The following is an 18,306-nucleotide window of genomic DNA, read 5'->3' as shown; positions in this document are numbered from 1 at the left end:
CTGTCACCGAAAAAAAAAAAAAAAAGCAGCTGCAAAGGTGGCTCAGCGGTTAAGAGCACTGACTGATCTTGCAGAGGACCCAAGTTCGAATCTCAGCACCCACATGGAAGTAACAGTCCATAACTCCATTTCAGGGCATCTCACATTCTCTTCTAGACCTCTACAGGCATTGCACAACACCAGTGCACTTACAGACATGCAGGCAATATGCTCATACACATAACAAAAAAATGATGATGGGGGCTGGAGAGATAGCTCAGCGGTTAAGAACACTGGTTGTTCTTGCAGGAGACCCGGGTTTGAATCCCAGCACTCACATGGCAGCTAACAACTGTCTCTAACTCCATTCCCAGGGTATCCGACAGCCTCTTCTGACTTCCATGAGCATTGCACAACACAGGTGCACTTACCTACATGCAGGCAATACACCCATACATATAAAATAAAAATAAATAATTTTTTTAAAAAATGATGATGATGAACTGGAGAGTTGGCTCAGAGGTTAAGAGCACTCACTGCTCTTGCAGAGGACCTCAGTTCGAATCCCAGCACCCACATGGCAGCTAACAACTGTTCTAGGTCCAGTTCCAGGGATCTGATACCCTCTTCTGACCTCCTAGGGCACTGTACCACACAGGTTCACCTACCTATATGCAAGCAATACACTCATACACATAAAATAAAAATAATAAATAAAATATTTTTTAAATGATGATGATGAGTTTGTATGTGTGCAGGGTGTGCATGTGGAGGTCAAAGAACACATTTATGGAGTTGTTTCTCTCCTTACATCTTCATGTGGGCTCCAAGGAGGGAACTTAGGTTGCCAGGCTTCCTCAGCAAGCGCCTTTACCCACTATACCATCTTGCTAGCCCCACCAAGCATGAGGATTTTGAGAGAGCAGGGCATTTATAGCCTACTTAGAGCATAAGAATATTCCAGTTCAGAGGCTGGAGAGATGGCTCAGCAGTTAAGAGCACTGACTGCTCTTGTAGAGGACTCTGGTTCAAATCTCAGCACACACATGGGTGGCTAGCAACCATCTATAACTCCAGTTACAGGGGATCTGATGCCCTCTTCAGACCTCTGAGGGCATTGCACAACACGAGTATACTTGCATACAGGCAGGCAATACACTCATACATGAAAAATAAAAACAATAAATAAAATCCCAGCACTTGGGAGGCAGAAGCAGGCCTGTGAGCTCAAGGCCAGCCTGGTCTACATAGAGAGTTCCAGGCCAGCTGGGGTTACAGGGAGACCGTGTCTCAAAAAGACCAAAAAAAAAAATTTTTTTTTTCATTTTTGTCTAGGTTGGTAGAGCCCCAAGGACAGCTTACATTACTAACTGGAGAGGGTGCAATGCTATACCTGATGATCCTGGCTCAATAGTGGCGGAAGGTGGCTTAAGAACAGTCAGGACTAAACCTCAGTGGATGAACTTGCACTGAGGGACATCGAGGGATACTAACTTCACATGATAGGCCTTGACACAAGTGACAGACTTTATGTATTCCAGTGGTGAGGCTATGGGAGGGTGCGAATGGGGAAGGGGGTATAAAGATGATCAAGACGTTATGTTTGAAATAAACAAAAATTCAATACAAATTAATTTTTAAAAAGAACAGGGAGAGCATCCTTCTAGAGATTGCCATGTTGCCCTGGCAACGCCCTCCCACGTGCACCCAAAGAAAAACTACAAGTCCCAGCAGCGCCCGGGGCGATCCCGCTCCTCCCGGATGAGGGCGGGGCGCGGGCGGCCGCGGGAACCGGCTTTTCCTCCTTCCTGCAGCGTGATTGGTCCGCCGCTCAGGGGCTCTGGCCATTCAGCGCGCTCCGAGCGAGCGGCGAGGTCAATATGGCTTCCTGCACCTGGTGACGGTTGAGGAAACTTGAATTCGGTGTCATGGAGAAGCCGCGCGGCCCTGAGGTAAGAGGAAAGGGGACCCCGACACCTCGCTCGGTGGGCGCCCTCAGGCCTCCTAGCGACGCCCCGCGGGTGGAGGGGTGCAGGGCGGGTAAACAGGCAGCGCGCTCGCGCCCCGCGGGGTTTGGTGTCGTAGCTGCAGTCGGGAGAGGAGCTCGGAAACGCCTCTCTAGCCTGGGGCAGAGCAGCCGGGCTCTGCACTCGCTTCCAGCATCTTTGTCCTGTGGTCCTGTGCTTTAAGGACTGCGAGGCCTGTCATCAGTCAAAGGCGATCCAGAGTCTTTTGCCTGCAGCCTTCACGTGCTTAGTCTCCCAGCACCCTCACAGCCGTCCCCTTCAGGGTTAAGGGCTTAGGGAGATGCTGGAAGTCCCCAGGAAGTTCACACAGCTGGAAGTCAGGAGGTGGGCACCAAGAATGCCAGTCTCGAAAACGGTTCGCTGTACCTACCTGCACCTGACATTAGAATTGTATTTCCATTTTAGGGTGTTTTCTGTTTAGTCGCTGATCTAAAGTACCATAGCTGAAAAGCCCAACAAGGGTAAATTAAAATTCTATGACACAGTGGCAAAGTGGAAAATAATAATAGCTCACCCTTCCTGAGCTGAAGACACAACTAGGATGTCCATGTGTATCTCAGTCTTCATTACACACCTGGAAACGTTTATCTCCAGGGTATTGATAAAGAAGCTAAGGGCAGCAGGATGAAATGGGAATATCTTGCACAAAATCCCAGTTAAGAAGTAATAGAGCCCAGGACTCAAGCCTGGGAAAATCCATTTTGAGAAGCCATACAGTTTGTTTATCTGACTGTGTTTATTTTTATTTTTTGGTCTTTTTGCGCAGGGTCTCCCTGTAGCCCCCAGCTGGCCTGGAGCTTGCTGTATAGACCAGGCTGGCCTCAAACTCACAGAGATCCACCTGCCTCTGCCTCCTGAGTTTTGGGACTAAAGGCATGCAGCACCATGCATAGAGATCAGCAGCCTGCCTCTGCCTCCAGAGTGCTGGGACTAAAGGTGTGTGCCACCATGCCTGGTGCCATACATTGTAAGAATTATTTATTAATAATGTATTTATTTAGTCCCTGTGTGTGAGACCATGCACATGTGGAGGTTTGAACACAGCTTGCAGAAATCAGTTCTCTCCTTCCACTCTGTAGGTTCTGGAGATGGAACTCAAATCATCAGGCTTGGTGACAAGTTCCTTTACCAGCTAAGCCGAATTGCCAGCCCATTTCCCAAATCGTAGCAAATAGTGGTATATCCTCATTTTGTGGAAACTGAGGCACTGGCAGATTGACTTGCGGTGGGTCATATAGTTAGGGACATACTAGAGTTGGTGTTTGAGTCCTGGACCAAAGCCCCAGGCTTGTTGATGTGCTTTTCTACTATAAGCTAGGTAGGTTTTTAATGTATTATCTCATTTACACTTCACATTGTGCAAGCCAACACGTAAATAAATGAGAAAACAGTCCCACAGACGTTAAATGATGATTTGATTTGCCCAAGGATCAGTTACTCAGTAGGATCAGAGTTGAATTCAAAGCTGCGATACAGACAGGTGTGGTGGTGCAAGCCTTTAGTCCCAGCACGTGGGAGGCAGAGGCAGGTGGATCTCTCTGAGATCCAGGCCAGCCTGATCTAAAAAGTGAGTTCCAGGCCAGATGGGACTACAGGGACCTGTGTCAAACAGATCAAAAAACAAAGCTGTGGTTAATACCGCCATGTTATTAGCTATCTGTGTGTTATCTGATTCAAATCCTCCTTAGAAAAATTAGTTTTCCTGCAGCTTATTCCTTTTTAAGAAAGGACGTGAGTAATTAGGTAACAAGGGACAGTAGGCTAAGCAGCAGTGAGTGCCACACCAGCCTTAAATTTGTACATATGCTGAACAGGGGAGATGAGTGTCAGATACCTCCTGGCCCAGAAAGTCTTTCTGCAGCGCTTAGGACATTTCTCACAGTATTGTTGTTCAGACTTCTTATCCCCAGCATAGTTTTTCAACTTTACAAAGGTGTGAAAGCAATATACAGTACACACTGTACTTTGAAATTTGAATTTTGTTGTTTCCAAGCTGCCAGTGCGTGGTATGATCCTCTCATAGCAAGGTAGAGACAGCAAGCCACAGAGTCCAGTTAGCCATGTGGTCATCAGAGGAACAACCCAGTACCTGTTGTATACTGTTTGAGAAGCTGTGATGTCTGATACGGGTCTCAAATGAACTTAGACTGTGTGAACTTATGACGGGTTTATCAGGATTTAACCCTAACCATATTCTATTTAATTCATCCAGGCATAGTGATACATGCCTTTGGTCCCAGCGCTTGGGAGGCAGAGGCAGGCAGATCTCTGTGACATCTAGGCCAGCTAGGGCTACAGGGAGACTCTGTCTCAAAAATGTTCCTCTCCAAGCCAGGCGTGGTGGTGCATGCCTTTAATCCCAGCACTCAGGAGGCAGAGGCAGGCGGATCTCTGTGAGTTCAAGGCCAGCCTGGTCTGCGTAGTGAGTTCTAGGACAGCTGGGGCTACAGGGAGACCCTGTCTCAAAAAGACAAAAAAATGTTCCCCTCCAAAAGAAAATCATCCATGGAACTAGAGAGATGGCTCAGTGGTTAAGAATGTGTGCTGCTGGGGCTACAGAGAAGGTCCAGGGGTTAAGAGCATGGCTGCTCTTGCAGAGGACCTGGGTTTGAATCCTAGCACCCACATGGTGGCTAACAACTGTCTATAACTCCAGTTCCAGGGGATCTGACACCCTCTTCTGACCTTGGGCATTGCATGACAAGGGTGCACTTACATAATTGCAGGCAATACACTCATACACATAAAATAAAAATAATAAATTTTAAAAAAGGTGTGTGCTGCTGCACTTACTGGGGACTGGAGTTCAGTTCCCAGCACTCATAAGAGGTGGCTCACAACTGCCTGAAACTCCAGCTCCGGGGGGGGGTCCGATGTCTTCTTCTGGCCTCCTCGGGTACCTCCATGAACACACATAAGCATAAATAGTAACACTTAAAAATCTTCAAAACAGCATCTTTTGTAAACCACAGAGGAGCCTAGTGAATTGTCATATGCTGTTCTGTTGCATTGTGGAGATGTGCTAATAGAAGAAACAAGGGTAACTGCAAAGTTTCCAAGAGTGTTGATTTCACAGAAGAACCAGGGGAGGGTTGATAGCAGATTTGCCATTCCTCTACCATGCACTCTAGCCAACCATGCGTCCTGTGCCTGGCCTGTATCATTCTTCCTCTAGGAGACCCCATCTTCAGAACCAATGGAAGAAGAGGAAGATGATGACTTGGAGCTCTTCGGGGGCTATGATAGTTTCCGGAGTTACAACAGCAGTGCAGGCAGCGAGAGCAGCTCCTATCTGGAGGAGTCAAGTGAAGCAGAAAATGAGGATCGAGAAGCAGGGGAGCTGCCCACCTCCCCTCTGCATTTGCTCAGCCCTGGGAACTCACGGTCCTTGGATGGCAGCGGTTCTGAGCCAGGTGCCTTCACAGTGTCCTTGAAGATGGAGAGGAGTCAGGAGGCTGTGGAACAGGGAAATGGACGGACTGGGCAATGTGGGCAGAGCCATCTAGATGTCTAAGGGTCTGGCTGCCAGGGTCATTTGCTCTGTACAGTCTGGTTTCAAAGTACAATTCATTCCACTCATTCTCCCATTTAGTACATGTTAGATGACAGCAACATGGTGCTGACTTTACTTTTAGTGTGAGTAGGCTGGGGGTTTCTGGGTCTGGGTGTGGAGATGAGAAACTTAAAGTAATATAGTACTTTCCTGGAAAGGACAAGCAGTAACTTGTAAGTTAGAAATTGGAGTTGTGGAGGGACATACAGGATAAAGTGACCTCCAGAAGGAGGACGGGGTGGGGTGGAGAGAGGCAGAAGGGTGTGGATCATCTGGAATCCAGTGACTTGAAAGCGGTGATACTTGGGTAGCTGCTTTTTTTTTTTTTTTTTTTTTTTGTCTTTTAGAGACAGGGTCTCCCTGTAGCCCCACCTGTCCTGGAACTCACTATGTAGACCAGGCTGGCCTCAAACTCACAAAGATCTGCTTGCCTCTGCCTCCCAAGTGCAGGGATTAAAGGTGTGCACCACCACGCCCGGCTGACGCTAAACCTTTTAAAGAGTAAAACTCTGCCAGCCTAATCTTTCCATTATCTTTCTCCCTTCTGTCTTCTTCCAACCCTTCTCTGAGAATCTTAGAACCTCAGAACTAGAAGGAACCACTAGGGAGAGCAACCCGGCCGGGGTCTGTGACCTGAGCTGCAGAGTAGCCTGTCCTGGGAGCTGCCAATGTTACTGTGGCCCATCTCATTAAAATCCCAGGCTGCAGCGTTGTGATCCCAGTGTAAACTCAGAGCTTATTTGCTTCCTCTTTACATGAGAAAATAGAGCTATAAGAGTTGAGTGAGGCTGGAGAGATGGCTCAGCAGTTCAGAGCTCTGGCTGCTCCTGCAGAGGACCCAGGTTTAGGTCCCAGCACCCAGAGGGTGGCTAACAGCCATCTGTAACTCGAGTTCCAGGGGTCCGACATCCTCTTCTGACCTCTGTAGGCATTGCACACATGTAGTGCACTTACGTGCAGGCAAAGCACTCATAAAATAAAAATAAATAAAAATTTAAAAAGTTAAGTGACTTTGACGCTTCTCTTAATCATTTTCCTCTAAAACCTGCCAACCTGTTTCCCATCATCCATGTAGATTTCTGATCCCTTTGCCCTGCTGTTGATACGAAGCCAAGGGAAGCCAAGTGTAGCTTAGGTGGATAGATGCAGTGGCATATACTGTAGTCCCAGCTACTGGACAGGCTGGTGCAGGAGGCGTCTTTGAGCCCAGGAGTCTGAGGCCAGCCTGGGCACACAGCAAGGACTCTACAAACTACCTCTCCTCTGATTCTGTCAGCCTTAGTGGGGGCTGGGCCATGTGGTTGATGCTGTGCCCTCGGATTTGAGGCTCCCCTCATTTGATGTAAAGTGGTCATATTTGGGAGTCACATGCTAAGTTCTCTTCCTAGCTGTCTGTGAGATGTGTGGTATCGTGGGCACAAGAGAAGCTTTCTTCTCCAAGACCAAGAGGTTCTGCAGCGTCTCCTGTTCCAGGAGTTATTCCTCCAACTCCAAGAAAGCCAGTATCCTGGCTAGATTACAGGTAAGAGGTTGGCCTTGGGCACCAGGGGGAAACCATCATGTGCCTGGAGGCAGAGGGTTTAGTGGGCTTGAGGAACTTGGTGCTATCTAGGTCATTTGGTAGTATTTAGGATGTCCTCACACTTTAGGGGACAGAAGTCCACCCTTGGGCCTTGTTGAATTGTAAATTCCTAGAGCTGCTCTCCACTCTTCACCCTCATCCAGAATCTGGTGTTCCCTGCAAGTGCATTTTGTTTTGATTGTTTAGCTTTTTTGGAACCTGCTAGGTAGATCAGGTTGCCCTCAAACATGGATACTCCTGTCTGCCTCCTGAGTGCTGCTGGCTCAGACCTTTAATCTGAGTACTTGAAAGACTGAGCCAGGAGGATAAGGAGTCTGAGGCCAGCCTGAGCTACTAAATGAGACCCTTTCTCAAAAAGCCCTAAATAAATAAGTTTTAATTCTTTTTGGGGGGTTGGGGAGCAGCAGGGTCTCACAACATAGCCCTGGCTGGCCTGGAACTACCTATTCTTAGCCACCAGGCTATTTCATGTCTTCTTGCCCTCCAGGGAAAACCACCTACCAAGAAAGCCAAAGTCCTACACAAGGCAGCCTGGTCTGCCAAAATCGGAGCCTTCCTCCATTCCCAGGGGACAGGACAGCTAGCAGACGGAACACCAACGGGACAAGATGGTGAGAGACCAGAACCCTGGAATGGGAGGCCAGGGTGGGGTTGGCCTTCCCTTGGAGTGAGGACTGCTGCAAAATGGGGGGACCAGGCCCACCATGAATGGTGACCCCTTACCTGCGGAGTGTTGACTTTAGGAAATACCTCAGTGGCCCCGCAGTTCACCCAGCAACCAACAGTTAGCTGCTTTTGTTTCTCTTGCCTTTATCCCCATGACTTCTCTTTCCCTGGTGTGGAGGTCCAGGGTGTGCGGAGCAGATGGTAGGATACGGAATTCGACTTTTCCTTTTTCTAAGATTAGTGATTTCTGAGCAAATTAATGAAGCCCAAAAGCAGCACCCCTTGGATAGTCTGCACTCAGGCTGAAAATTGCTCTCTGCAGGCTGGTGGGTGGCAGGGCCTAGATGGTCTGTGGCTCCTCCTACCCATGGAGATTCAGTGTGGCCAGTGAGAGGGTGAGAGAGAAGGACATTAAACTAGGGGTGTTTTGAATTTCCCTTAATTTGAGAGAAGAGGGTGAGAAGTTTCTCTCTGAAGTTTCTCTCTACTCCACAGCCCTGATTGATAGCCATTGATGGGGCGGGTGTGGTGACTAGAGAAAGGGACTTGTTTCTGTGCCCTACAGGGCCCTCCAGAGTCCAACATGGCTGCTGCTAAGTACCCCATCCCAATCTTCTTTGTGCTCTGCAGCTCTGGTCTTGGGGTTTGACTGGGGGAAGTTCCTGAAGGATCACAGTTACAAGGCTGCTCCTGTTGGCTGCTTTAAACACGTGAGTGCTCTGACAACAAGGGAGGGACAGCCAGAGACAGCGCAGGCTGACAGGCTGACGGCTTTATTGCTTCCCAGCCACTTTGGCAAAGTTGCTTCAGGCTGGACGCATCCTGGTGAAAAGTGGTTTAAGAACAGTGGTTTAACAGTTGTCAAGGTTTAAGCCCAGCTTCACCATTCTCAAAAATCCTCCTGCTAATGCCTGTTAAGAGCTTCTAGCACTGTGCACCACTGCACCTGCTTCCTGAGGTCCCACCTAATATTTACATAGTGGAACCTAGTGCTAGATGACTTTTGGATTGAGTTTGTGGGTGGGGAGGAGTTCTTCTTTACCCTTTATTTTTTGGCTTTTTGAGACAGGGTCTCCCTATAGCCCCAGCTGTCCTGGAACTCACTATGTAGACCAGGCTGGCCTTGAACTCACAGAGAACCGCCTGCCTTTGCCTCTGCGTCCCAAGTGCTGGGATTAAAGGTGTGCACCACCATGCCCGGCTTCTTTACCTTTTTTAATATCTGTATTTTTTCATATCTTAAAAAAATTGTTTGGGTTTTTGTTTTGATATTGTTGTTTTGGTTTTTTTTGAGACATAATATTCCTGGAGCCCCAACTGACCTGGAACTCACTATGTAGACCAGGCTGGCCTCTCTCTCATAGAGATCTGCCTCTCACTCTGTAGCCTTGGCCATCCTGGAACTCACTATAGCTAGAGACCATGCTGACCGTGAACTCAGATAGATCTACTTGCCTCTGCCTCCCAAGTATTGGGACAAAAGGCATGTACCATCACTCCCAGCTTATTTTTTTTAACTTTTAAAAAAATTTTATTTTGGGGCTGGAGAGATGGCTCAGCAGTTAAGAGCACTGACTGCTCTTGCAGATGACCCAGGTTCGATTCCCAGCACCCACATGGCAGCTAACAACCATCTGTAACTCCAGTTCCAGGGGCTCCAACACCCTGTTCTGTCCTTACACATAAAATAAAAATAATAAATAAAATATTTAAAAAAAAATTTTTTTATTTTATTTTATGTGTATCCATGTATTGCCTGCACGTAGGTAAGTGCACCTGTGTTGTGCAATGCCCATGGAGGTCAGAGAGGCTGTTGGATCCCCTGGGACTGGAGTTACAGACAGTTGTCAGCTGCCATGTGGGTGCTGGGATTCAAACCAGGTCTTCTGCAAGAGCAACCAGTGTTCTTAACTGCTGAGCCATATCTCCAGCTCCACACCCAGCTTTTTGTGTGGTTTGTTTTTTGCTTTGTTTCAAGACCGAATTTCACGTATCCCAAGTTAGCCTTTAACTTGCTGTATAACTGAGAATGGCCTGGAACTTCTGCCTCCACCTTCCAAGTGCTGGGATCATAGCCTGTGGTAGTTGATCCTAAAGACTCTTTTTTTCTGGTGCTAGGAACTGCATGCACTCCATAGCACCGAGCCACACACTCAGCCCTTGTCTAAGGGCCTTTCTATACTGAACAACACACATCAACAGGAGACTCCCCGCCAGCTGTTGTTGAGAAAGGAAGGGTTGGGGCCCTGTTTGGATGGGCTTGAGGTCAAGAACTTCATACTCAGGAACTGTAACCTGTGCTGTCCTGCAGGCCAGGAGTCACACCTACCTACAACTGTGTCTTTTCTGTTGTTTTTTGGTTTTGTTTGTTTGTTTTGATACACAGTCTCCTTATAGCCTGTAGCCCTAGGATAACTTTCTCTATAGACCAGGCTGGCCTCGAACTCATGGAGATCCACCTGCCTCTGCCCCTGTACTCTGGGATTAAAGGTGTGCACCAACATGCCTGGCTAAGTTCCAGCATTTTTTTAATAGGGAAATTAGCTCTTATTTCACACCAGTGTCACTGTGTTCTGTTTAGAACCTGCCCTGTGTGCCTAGGCCACACGATGTTTTCCTGTATCTGTGTGCGCCATCTCTGCCTAGGGAAGTAGATGTGCTACTATACAGCTTAGGCCAGGGATGAGGATGAAAGAAGGCAAATCTTCCTAATGGAATATCAAGTTCCCATTGGCACCAAAGCAAGGATTAGGTATTGAGAGGGAAGTCAGCAAGGCAAAGGGAGGACAGCACAGAGGATATGCCAGGGATACCACCAGCTCTGTAGACAAGGGGGTCATAATACCACCCAGGTTGGATGATATTAAAGCTGGTGATATCTGTGCTAGGGTGCTCTGCACAACTGATGCAATCACAGGAATTCAGGCTCACCTAGATATCCCAAGATGAAATGGTTAGGTGATGCCCTGTAACGATGAAAGCTCATATCTGTGTCCTTGGTCCTCTGCCCACTGCCACCTTCCAGCCTGTTTCTGGGCAGTTCATGCTTTGTTTACCTCTCTACCCCTAGTTTCCTGCATATGATATGAGAAGTTGAGGTGCAGAGGACATGAAGGCAGGCCTGAGGCCACTCCTCCTCACCCTCTTAAATGCTCTCGGCACCACACAGGTACCCCTCTATGACCAATGGGAAGATGTCATGAAGGGGATGAAGGTAGAAGTCCTCAACAGTGATGCTGTGCTTCCCAGCCGGGTGTACTGGATCGCCTCTGTCATCCAGGCAGCTGGTAGGTGTTTCTCTGTCCAGGGCAGAGTTTAGAATGTGTCTACAGAGTCATAGGGGGAAATCGATTTCATAAATCAAAACTTCAACCAATGGACTTTCTTTCCTTCACAGAACTGGGAAATTTTGCAAACTGTGGTTTATTCCAGAGATGATGAAGGTGTAGAAAATCTTATCACCATGTCAGAATGTTTTCTAAATAAGCAGCATAGATTTGTTTTGTATGTACATTAGGAAGCTCACCCACTTGAAGGACTTCCTGGAACAGGAAATAGGATGGAAGAGGCTAGAGAAGAGGGAAGGCTGAGAACAGACTTTCCCATCCCACCCTCCTCATGGGGCTCCTTGTCATTCCTTTCAGGGTATCGGGTGCTGCTCCGCTATGAAGGCTTTGAAAATGATGCCAGTCATGACTTCTGGTGCAACCTGGGAACTGTGGATGTCCACCCGATTGGCTGGTGTGCCATCAACAGCAAGATCCTGGTGCCTCCACGGAGTGAGTTGAGAACTTCTTCCTGTCCTAGTTCCTGTCCGGCCCTTGGTAGAAGGGGAGCCTTCTGTCTTAGAACCCACTTACCCGCTTGCTCCCTTCTCTCCTGTTCTAGAAGCCTCTGGGCAGTTCTCAGTTATAGAGCCTGGCTTTGTAAGATGAAGTCATCACTGGCCTAAAGTGGCAGAAATAAATTCTTCAGTCCACTCCTTCAACCTCTGGGTTGGTTGAAGGTGTTGTGAGTCTGTATAACCGGCTTCTTCTGGTGTCTCCACAGCCATCCATGCCAAGTTTACCGACTGGAAGAGCTACCTCATGAAGAGGTTGGTGGGCTCCAGGACACTTCCTGCAGATTTCCACATCAAGGTCTGCAAGAGCTCTTGGACACTCCTAGCTCAGCGCCACCCTTCCCTCCCTTTCCCATTTTTCTGTCCTTCTTGTGATTTGTTGCAGGGGTTTGTTTTTGTTTTTGTGGTTCTAGGGATGGAACCCAGGACTTCCTACGTACTAGGCACTAAGTGATGCTTTCAGCCCTGACTTGCAGTACTTTTCTAAGACCCCTTGTTTGATCTTCAGCAACTCCAGCATTTCTTCTGAACAGTCTGATATTGCCTCAGGGTGGTGGCCACCTGCCTCCCTGCTAGACCCTAGTCTGCCACGTGGATCATGTTTTTGTTCTCCAGATTCTTGCCCTTGGTTCTAGCAGTTTCAGGAATGTTCACTCAGAACTATTCTGTGCTTATAAAAGAGGGTGCTGTGGGCTGGGCATGGTGTTGCATGCCTTTAATCCCAGCACTTGGGAGGCAGAAGCAGGCAGATCTCTCTCAAGTTCAAAGCCAGCCTGGTCTACATAGCAAGATTCAGGCCAGTCAGTGCTATAGTGAAACCCTGTCTCAAAAAAAAAAGAAAAGAAAAAAGGAGGACACCATGGGCTTACAAAGAATAGACTGCCATCCTAGAATCTCTGACCTGGCAGAAAAGAAAATCTTGCACACCAGTAATGATGCAATGATGAGACAGCCTCCATTCTGAACCAGGGCTGTGACTCATAATTACCTACTGGCATTTAACTTTAACTTAGAAAGCTACTTAGTTCTTTAACTTAAGGCATGTGTGTACATACTAACCAATCAAAATTATCAGAGGGTCTACAGAAAGACTCTCCCACCTCTGCAGGCCTCTCATTGTGGGCCCTCCCCTAGAATCGGTCTCCTGGGTCCGGTGCTTATGCTGGTATCCCCATGAGTCTCCCCTTCCCCCACCACATAGGCTTCACAGCAGGGTGCAGGAAGTATAGGCCAATTGCTGCCAAGACCCAGGACCCTCAGTTGACCTGGCCATGTGGTCTCTAAGAGCAGGCATCAAACAGGCTTCCTAGAAAAAGTAGCTTTTGAATTACGCCTTAATGGTCAGGGCGTGGACAGTATAGAAGCCAACTTTGGAAAATAAAGATAGGGTGGAAACTGGGGGCCATCACAGGCCAAGCTGCTGAACACCAGATGGAACAGCTGTGCATCGTGGGCTTTTAAAAAGCAAGTGGAGGAGAGACCCTTCCTAAGGAGTGGTCAGTGCACCGCAAATAAGAATCCCCTGGCTTGTTTGAAAGTGGAGGCTCTTCCCTTGTCAGAACGTGCTGGCTTCCTCTCCTTTGCTATATGTCTCTGTTATCTTTTGCTGTTTTCCATATTCTTCAACAAAGCGAAGCTTGGTCTCCTGTTTTCCCTGTGGTGCCTTGTGAAATTAACAGTAAGTGATTGGAGGCAACTGGTCACTTTCTTAGTCAGCCAGTCCTTGTCTTAGGATGAGGCAAATAGATGATAGTTTGTGGTGTCGACCACTAGGGGTAGCAGGGTGGCCTCTGTTTTGTTTAAATTTATAAGAACAGCATTCATGTGGACAAGTCCACAAGCCTGCACGGACTGCTCCCTGCCTCATCCTGCTTTGCACTCAGGACAAACAGGCAGAAAGATACTGTTCCTGCTCCTGGTTGACAAGATGACCAGGAAAGAAAGAGAAAGTGCTGTGAGAGCAGATGGGGTGGGTATCGAAGAAGCTCTGAAATGAGGGTAGGGAAGACTGAATGGGTTTGTGCAGAAAGCACCAGTGTTTGCTGCCCATAGTATAGGAAGTGTATAGCGTGTTTGTGGTTGTTTTGTTTTTTTTTTGTTTTATGTGTATTAGTGTATTGCCTGCTGTATGTAAGTGCACCTGTGTCATGCAGTGCCTGTAGAGGCCAGAAGAGGGTGTCAGAACCCGAATTCAGCAGCCAGTGCTCTTACACTGAAACATCTCTTCAACTCCATGTTCGAGTTTGGGGTTTTTTTTGTTTTGAGGATTTTATTTGGTTGATTGGTTTTGGTCTTTTTGAGAGAGGGTCTCCTGTAGCCGCAGTTGATGTGGAACTTGCTATGTAGACCAGGCTGGCCTCAAACTCACAGAGATCCACCTGCCTCTGCCTCCCTAGTGCTGGGGCTGAAGGCATGCACCACCATGCCCAGCTTGAACTTTTCTTTTTGTATTACATTTATTTGGGGGAAGGAGAGCTTGTACCACAGTGCATGTGGCATGGATGGAGATCTGAGGACAGCTTGTGGGGATCAGTTCTCTCATTCGTCCATCTGTCACGTGGGTCCTGGGGATGACCTCAGGTCATCAAATTTGACAGCAAGAGCCTTTACCTCCTGAGTCATTTTGCATGCCTAGCCTTGAACTTCTAATCCTTCTGCCTCTACCTCTGGAGTCCTGAGATTACAGGCATGTACCTACCATCACAGCTGGTACACTTCGCCCCAGTGAGGTGTGTATGCACGTATGTATTCACTCATTCATATGAGAAACTGCACTAACTGTGTCTAGTCCTGTGCTGTGCACTGAGAATGTAGAAATCCATCAGTCCACCCTAGCTTCAGCTCTCCTCTGTTATCCTAAACATATAAGGACCTAGAAAGGAATGTGTCCCAAAAGGCCAGGTGGAATAAGTGGCCAAGACTGCAGGCCTCCTGCACTGTGTCACTCTCTACCTGTAGTTGGTGGCAGGATGTATTCCAACCTTTGGGCTTTGGAGCTGCAAGTCTGTCTGGTTAGGATAGCTCTGCCTGTTGGCTGCTTTGTAACCTCTGAGATCTCCCTCTCCTGGCGTTAGAAGTAGCCCTTGGCATCATCACCAGGCCAGGGCTGAGGCTCCGCTCCCTGAGCCAGGTGTACCCTGAAGCTGGAAGAGCCCTATACTCTGTTTCCCACTCTTCCCTGCTACACCCTCACTCAAGCCCCACCACCAGGGCAGGCGTTCATGAACATCTTAGTCCCTGTCCCTGGCTCAGAAGGCATGGATTGCTGTTGAGGGGCTTTGTTTCCTTTTTTTTTGAACAAAAGTCTCTGCACATAGCCTAGGTTGGCCTTGGACTTGCTATGAGCACAGGTAACCCTCAGTCTCCTATGTGCTAGGATTATAGGCATGTACCACCAACACCTGCTGGACTCAAATCTTGCATATGCCATTCACAAAGGGCCAGGAAATAGAGGGAGTGTGAGGTGCCCAGAGTGCAGAGCCTATGGAAAGCCCAGGCTGGAAAGCAGGGCCCAGGACCAGCCCTGGAACTAAGTCTATGGTGGTGGACAACGTCACCCGACCTTTCTTGGTTGCCTGAGTTTCCCTGGTCTGAATTGGATTCCAAGATTCTCATCCTGTGACTAACTGGCTCTGGTGAGACGTGGCAAACCCTGTGAAAGCTGTGTGCCTGCCCTCTGTGCTCACCCTCTGCCTCCTAACTTTGTGTCTGGAGAGTCTAGCTTCCTTGTTCCCTGCTGACATATGGAGCAGCAAGGCCAGAGCCTGCCAGCCAAAGCAGGCCTGTGTCCTGTTGTCGTTGCAGATGGTGGAAAGCATGAAGTACCCCTTCCGGCAGGGCATGCGCCTGGAGGTTGTGGACAAGTCCCAAGTGTCACGGACCCGCATGGCCGTGGTGGACACGGTAATTGGGGGTCGCCTTCGGCTCCTCTATGAGGATGGTGACAGTGATGACGACTTCTGGTGCCACATGTGGAGTCCCCTCATCCACCCAGTGGGTTGGTCACGACGTGTCGGCCATGGCATCAAGATGCCAGGTTAGCAAGCCCCTGACTGGTCTGACTCCAAATTGCTTCCCCAGGGGGTAGTGAAAGCACCTTCCCCGTACCTCATAGCAGTGCAGCAGGGTAGAGCATACCATCACCACTCTGCAAATGACAGTACTGAGTTCACAGGCCAAGTGACTTAACTGAGGTCACTCAGCTCAACATGTAAACAGCATAGTCAAGATTTACCTCCAGTGCTCCTGGCTCAATGCCCCCAGGGCCTGAATGGTCCTCATACACAGCTCCCAGAATCTCCTGGGCTAGCCCTGTCTGCTTTCTCATCTAGGATGGGAAGCTGGGGCACAGCCAAGAGGAAAGGCAGCCTTGCCCCACACTTCTGAGGAAAGTGTGGCAAAGGCCCTAACCTAACTGCACTCCCTTCTCTCCTTCCCTCCCCTGCCATCTCAAGAGAAGCGAAGTGACTCAGGTCATAATCCCACCGTCCGGAAAATCTACTGTGACGCTGTTCCTTACCTGTTCAAGAAGGTGAGGCCCAGCCTGTGGGCTTCTTTTCTCTTGGCCATAACCCATGGTGGGCTGGAGGAACCTGGCTTCTCTTCAGGACTGTTCCTTGACCCCCCCCCCCTTTTTTTTTAAAAGATGTGTTCTGCGTTTCTCAAAATGTGTGGTGCCTTTCTGGAGGGACTAGATTTGAGGCAGGATCTCACTGTGCAGCCCAAGCTTGCTTCTTGGGTTGTCCTCTTCCACAGCCCAGCCCGAGTGTTGAGATTATAGGCCTGCACCACCACACTCAGTGGAACTGTCCCTGTCCCTCCACTTCCTTCCCAGGCCTACAGCATTTGAGGCCTATTTGCCCCTCTTTCTCGTGAGCCTGCCCAGAATTCCCTGCCTCATTCCTTTAAGGTACGAGCTGTCTACACAGAAGGTGGCTGGTTCGAGGAGGGAATGAAGCTAGAGGCCATTGATCCCTTGAATCTGGGCAATATCTGTGTGGCAACCATATGCAAGGTAAGCCTGAGCCAACCTTCCCACCTCCAGCATGGCTTTCTGAGGTGACACATGGTGCAGAGCTTTGCTCTCCTGTTGGGCTCTTGGTACCTGACACTGGCAATTCCTGTTGTACCTGGCTTCTGTGGGGGAGGGAGACTATTCCTGTGCCTTGCTTAGACCCTGCCTGCATTTCAGGGCTTGAGACTGAACACCTAAGCCTGGTCCCGTGTCAAATGCAGGTTCCATACTGTCCCCTCACTGAGGCCTCCTGCCACACCTCATGCCATGTCTCCTTTGCATGTCCAAAGCCTCAACCCGCTCCTTGCTCCTAACATCTGCCATAGGTGCGGCCTGAGGAGCAAACCACGCCAAGGCCTTGCTGGAGGATACTGCTCCATGCCCGGCCACATGCCCCCCACTGAGCGCCCAATGGCAACAAGACAGATGTAGTCCTAGTTGGCATGGTGATGGCCATCCAGTGGAGAGGATACATTATCTCCCAGGTGTACACTCCCAAGTTCTGGTGCTCTGTAGAGCACCTTGTGGTGTTCTTGAGGAATGTGGAACTCAACCAACCAATTGAATCTATCTGCCTTATATTCCCATCATAGCCACCTTACTCTGGAGGAGCTATAAGCTATAGTTGATGATACAGTGGTGTGTTTCCCTATCTATACCTTCCCCTAGACATGTACACACACGCGCATGTGTGTGTGTGTGTGCACGTGCGCACCTGGAAGTCAGAGGAGAGTTTGCTGAACTTGTTTCTCTCCTTCCACCATGTGGGTCCTGGGGATTGAATTCAGATTATGCCTGATGGCAAGTGCTCTTACCTGCTGAGCCATCTCACCGGCCCCTCCCCTAGGTTCTCTTGGATGGTTACCTGATGATCTGTGTGGATGGCGGCCCCTCCACAGATGGCGCAGATTGGTTCTGTTACCATGCCTCCTCCCACGCCATCTTCCCAGCCACCTTCTGCCAAAAGAATGACATTGAGCTCACACCCCCAAAAGGTAAGACCTTGTAGGGTGAGACCAGAAGCCCAGACCCCTGAGGTGCAGAGCCTCGGTGTGAGAGAGATGAGGGTCAGCACAATCCCAAACCACTGAGGTGTGGAGCCTCAGTGTGGGAGAGATGAGGGTCAGCACAATCCCAGACCCCTGAGGTGCGGAGCCTCGGTGCGGGAGAGATGAGGGTCAGCACAATCCCAGACCCCTGAGGTGCGCACAATCCCAGACCCCTGAGGTGCGGAGCCTCGGTGTGGGAGACATGAGGGTCAGCACAGACACCACTAGCTTTTGTACCCTGGGTTGACCCAGCCCTACTGTTGGGGAGCAAAGCTGCTGCCTGTGTCTTAGGGCAGTAAACAACCTGCGCGGCAAGGCTGTGGTCCTGAAGCAGGACAGGGGTGGGTAGGTAGGTAGCTATGGGGACTCCAGGCTGGATCTGATCTGATGTAGCTGCAGGGCTGCCCCCTGACCTACTTCTGCTGTTTCCTTTCTCCCTCCACATGTAAATTTTCTCCTCCAGGGTACGAGACACGGCCTTTTGACTGGGAGACCTATTTGGAGAAGACCAAGTCGAAAGTAGCCCCATCGAGGCTCTTTAACATGGTGAGAGTCCTCCAGCTTGGAGCTAAGGATCTTTGCTCCTTGGGGCTGG

At 49.2% G+C, this 18,306-nt stretch overlaps 1 protein-coding gene across 1 annotated transcript in view; it reads left to right on the top strand.

Annotated features, from left to right (window-relative positions):
* Positions 1 to 1,795: 1,795 nt before the first annotated feature.
* Positions 1,796 to 18,306, top strand: part of L3mbtl2 (L3MBTL histone methyl-lysine binding protein 2) — a 19,567-nt gene continuing 3,056 nt past the window's right edge. The window contains exons 1-13 of the mRNA XM_008844811.2: positions 1,796 to 1,931; positions 5,182 to 5,419; positions 6,948 to 7,081; positions 7,629 to 7,752; positions 8,438 to 8,517; positions 10,977 to 11,094; positions 11,452 to 11,586; positions 11,858 to 11,946; positions 15,453 to 15,684; positions 16,103 to 16,179; positions 16,558 to 16,662; positions 17,510 to 17,657; positions 18,175 to 18,257. Coding sequence (XP_008843033.1) covers positions 1,908 to 1,931; positions 5,182 to 5,419; positions 6,948 to 7,081; positions 7,629 to 7,752; positions 8,438 to 8,517; positions 10,977 to 11,094; positions 11,452 to 11,586; positions 11,858 to 11,946; positions 15,453 to 15,684; positions 16,103 to 16,179; positions 16,558 to 16,662; positions 17,510 to 17,657; positions 18,175 to 18,257 — 1,587 coding nt within the window. The 5' untranslated portion in view covers positions 1,796 to 1,907. The remainder of the gene's footprint in view (positions 1,932 to 5,181; positions 5,420 to 6,947; positions 7,082 to 7,628; positions 7,753 to 8,437; positions 8,518 to 10,976; positions 11,095 to 11,451; positions 11,587 to 11,857; positions 11,947 to 15,452; positions 15,685 to 16,102; positions 16,180 to 16,557; positions 16,663 to 17,509; positions 17,658 to 18,174; positions 18,258 to 18,306) is intronic.

This window comes from Nannospalax galili, unplaced genomic scaffold (genome assembly GCF_000622305.1).
Source record: "Nannospalax galili isolate Female #2095 unplaced genomic scaffold, S.galili_v1.0 scaffold180, whole genome shotgun sequence".
In the NCBI taxonomy this organism is placed as follows: domain Eukaryota; kingdom Metazoa; phylum Chordata; class Mammalia; order Rodentia; family Spalacidae; genus Nannospalax; species Nannospalax galili.
Note: the sequence above shows the minus strand (reverse complement) of the source record. Positions and strands in the feature narration are given on the sequence as shown.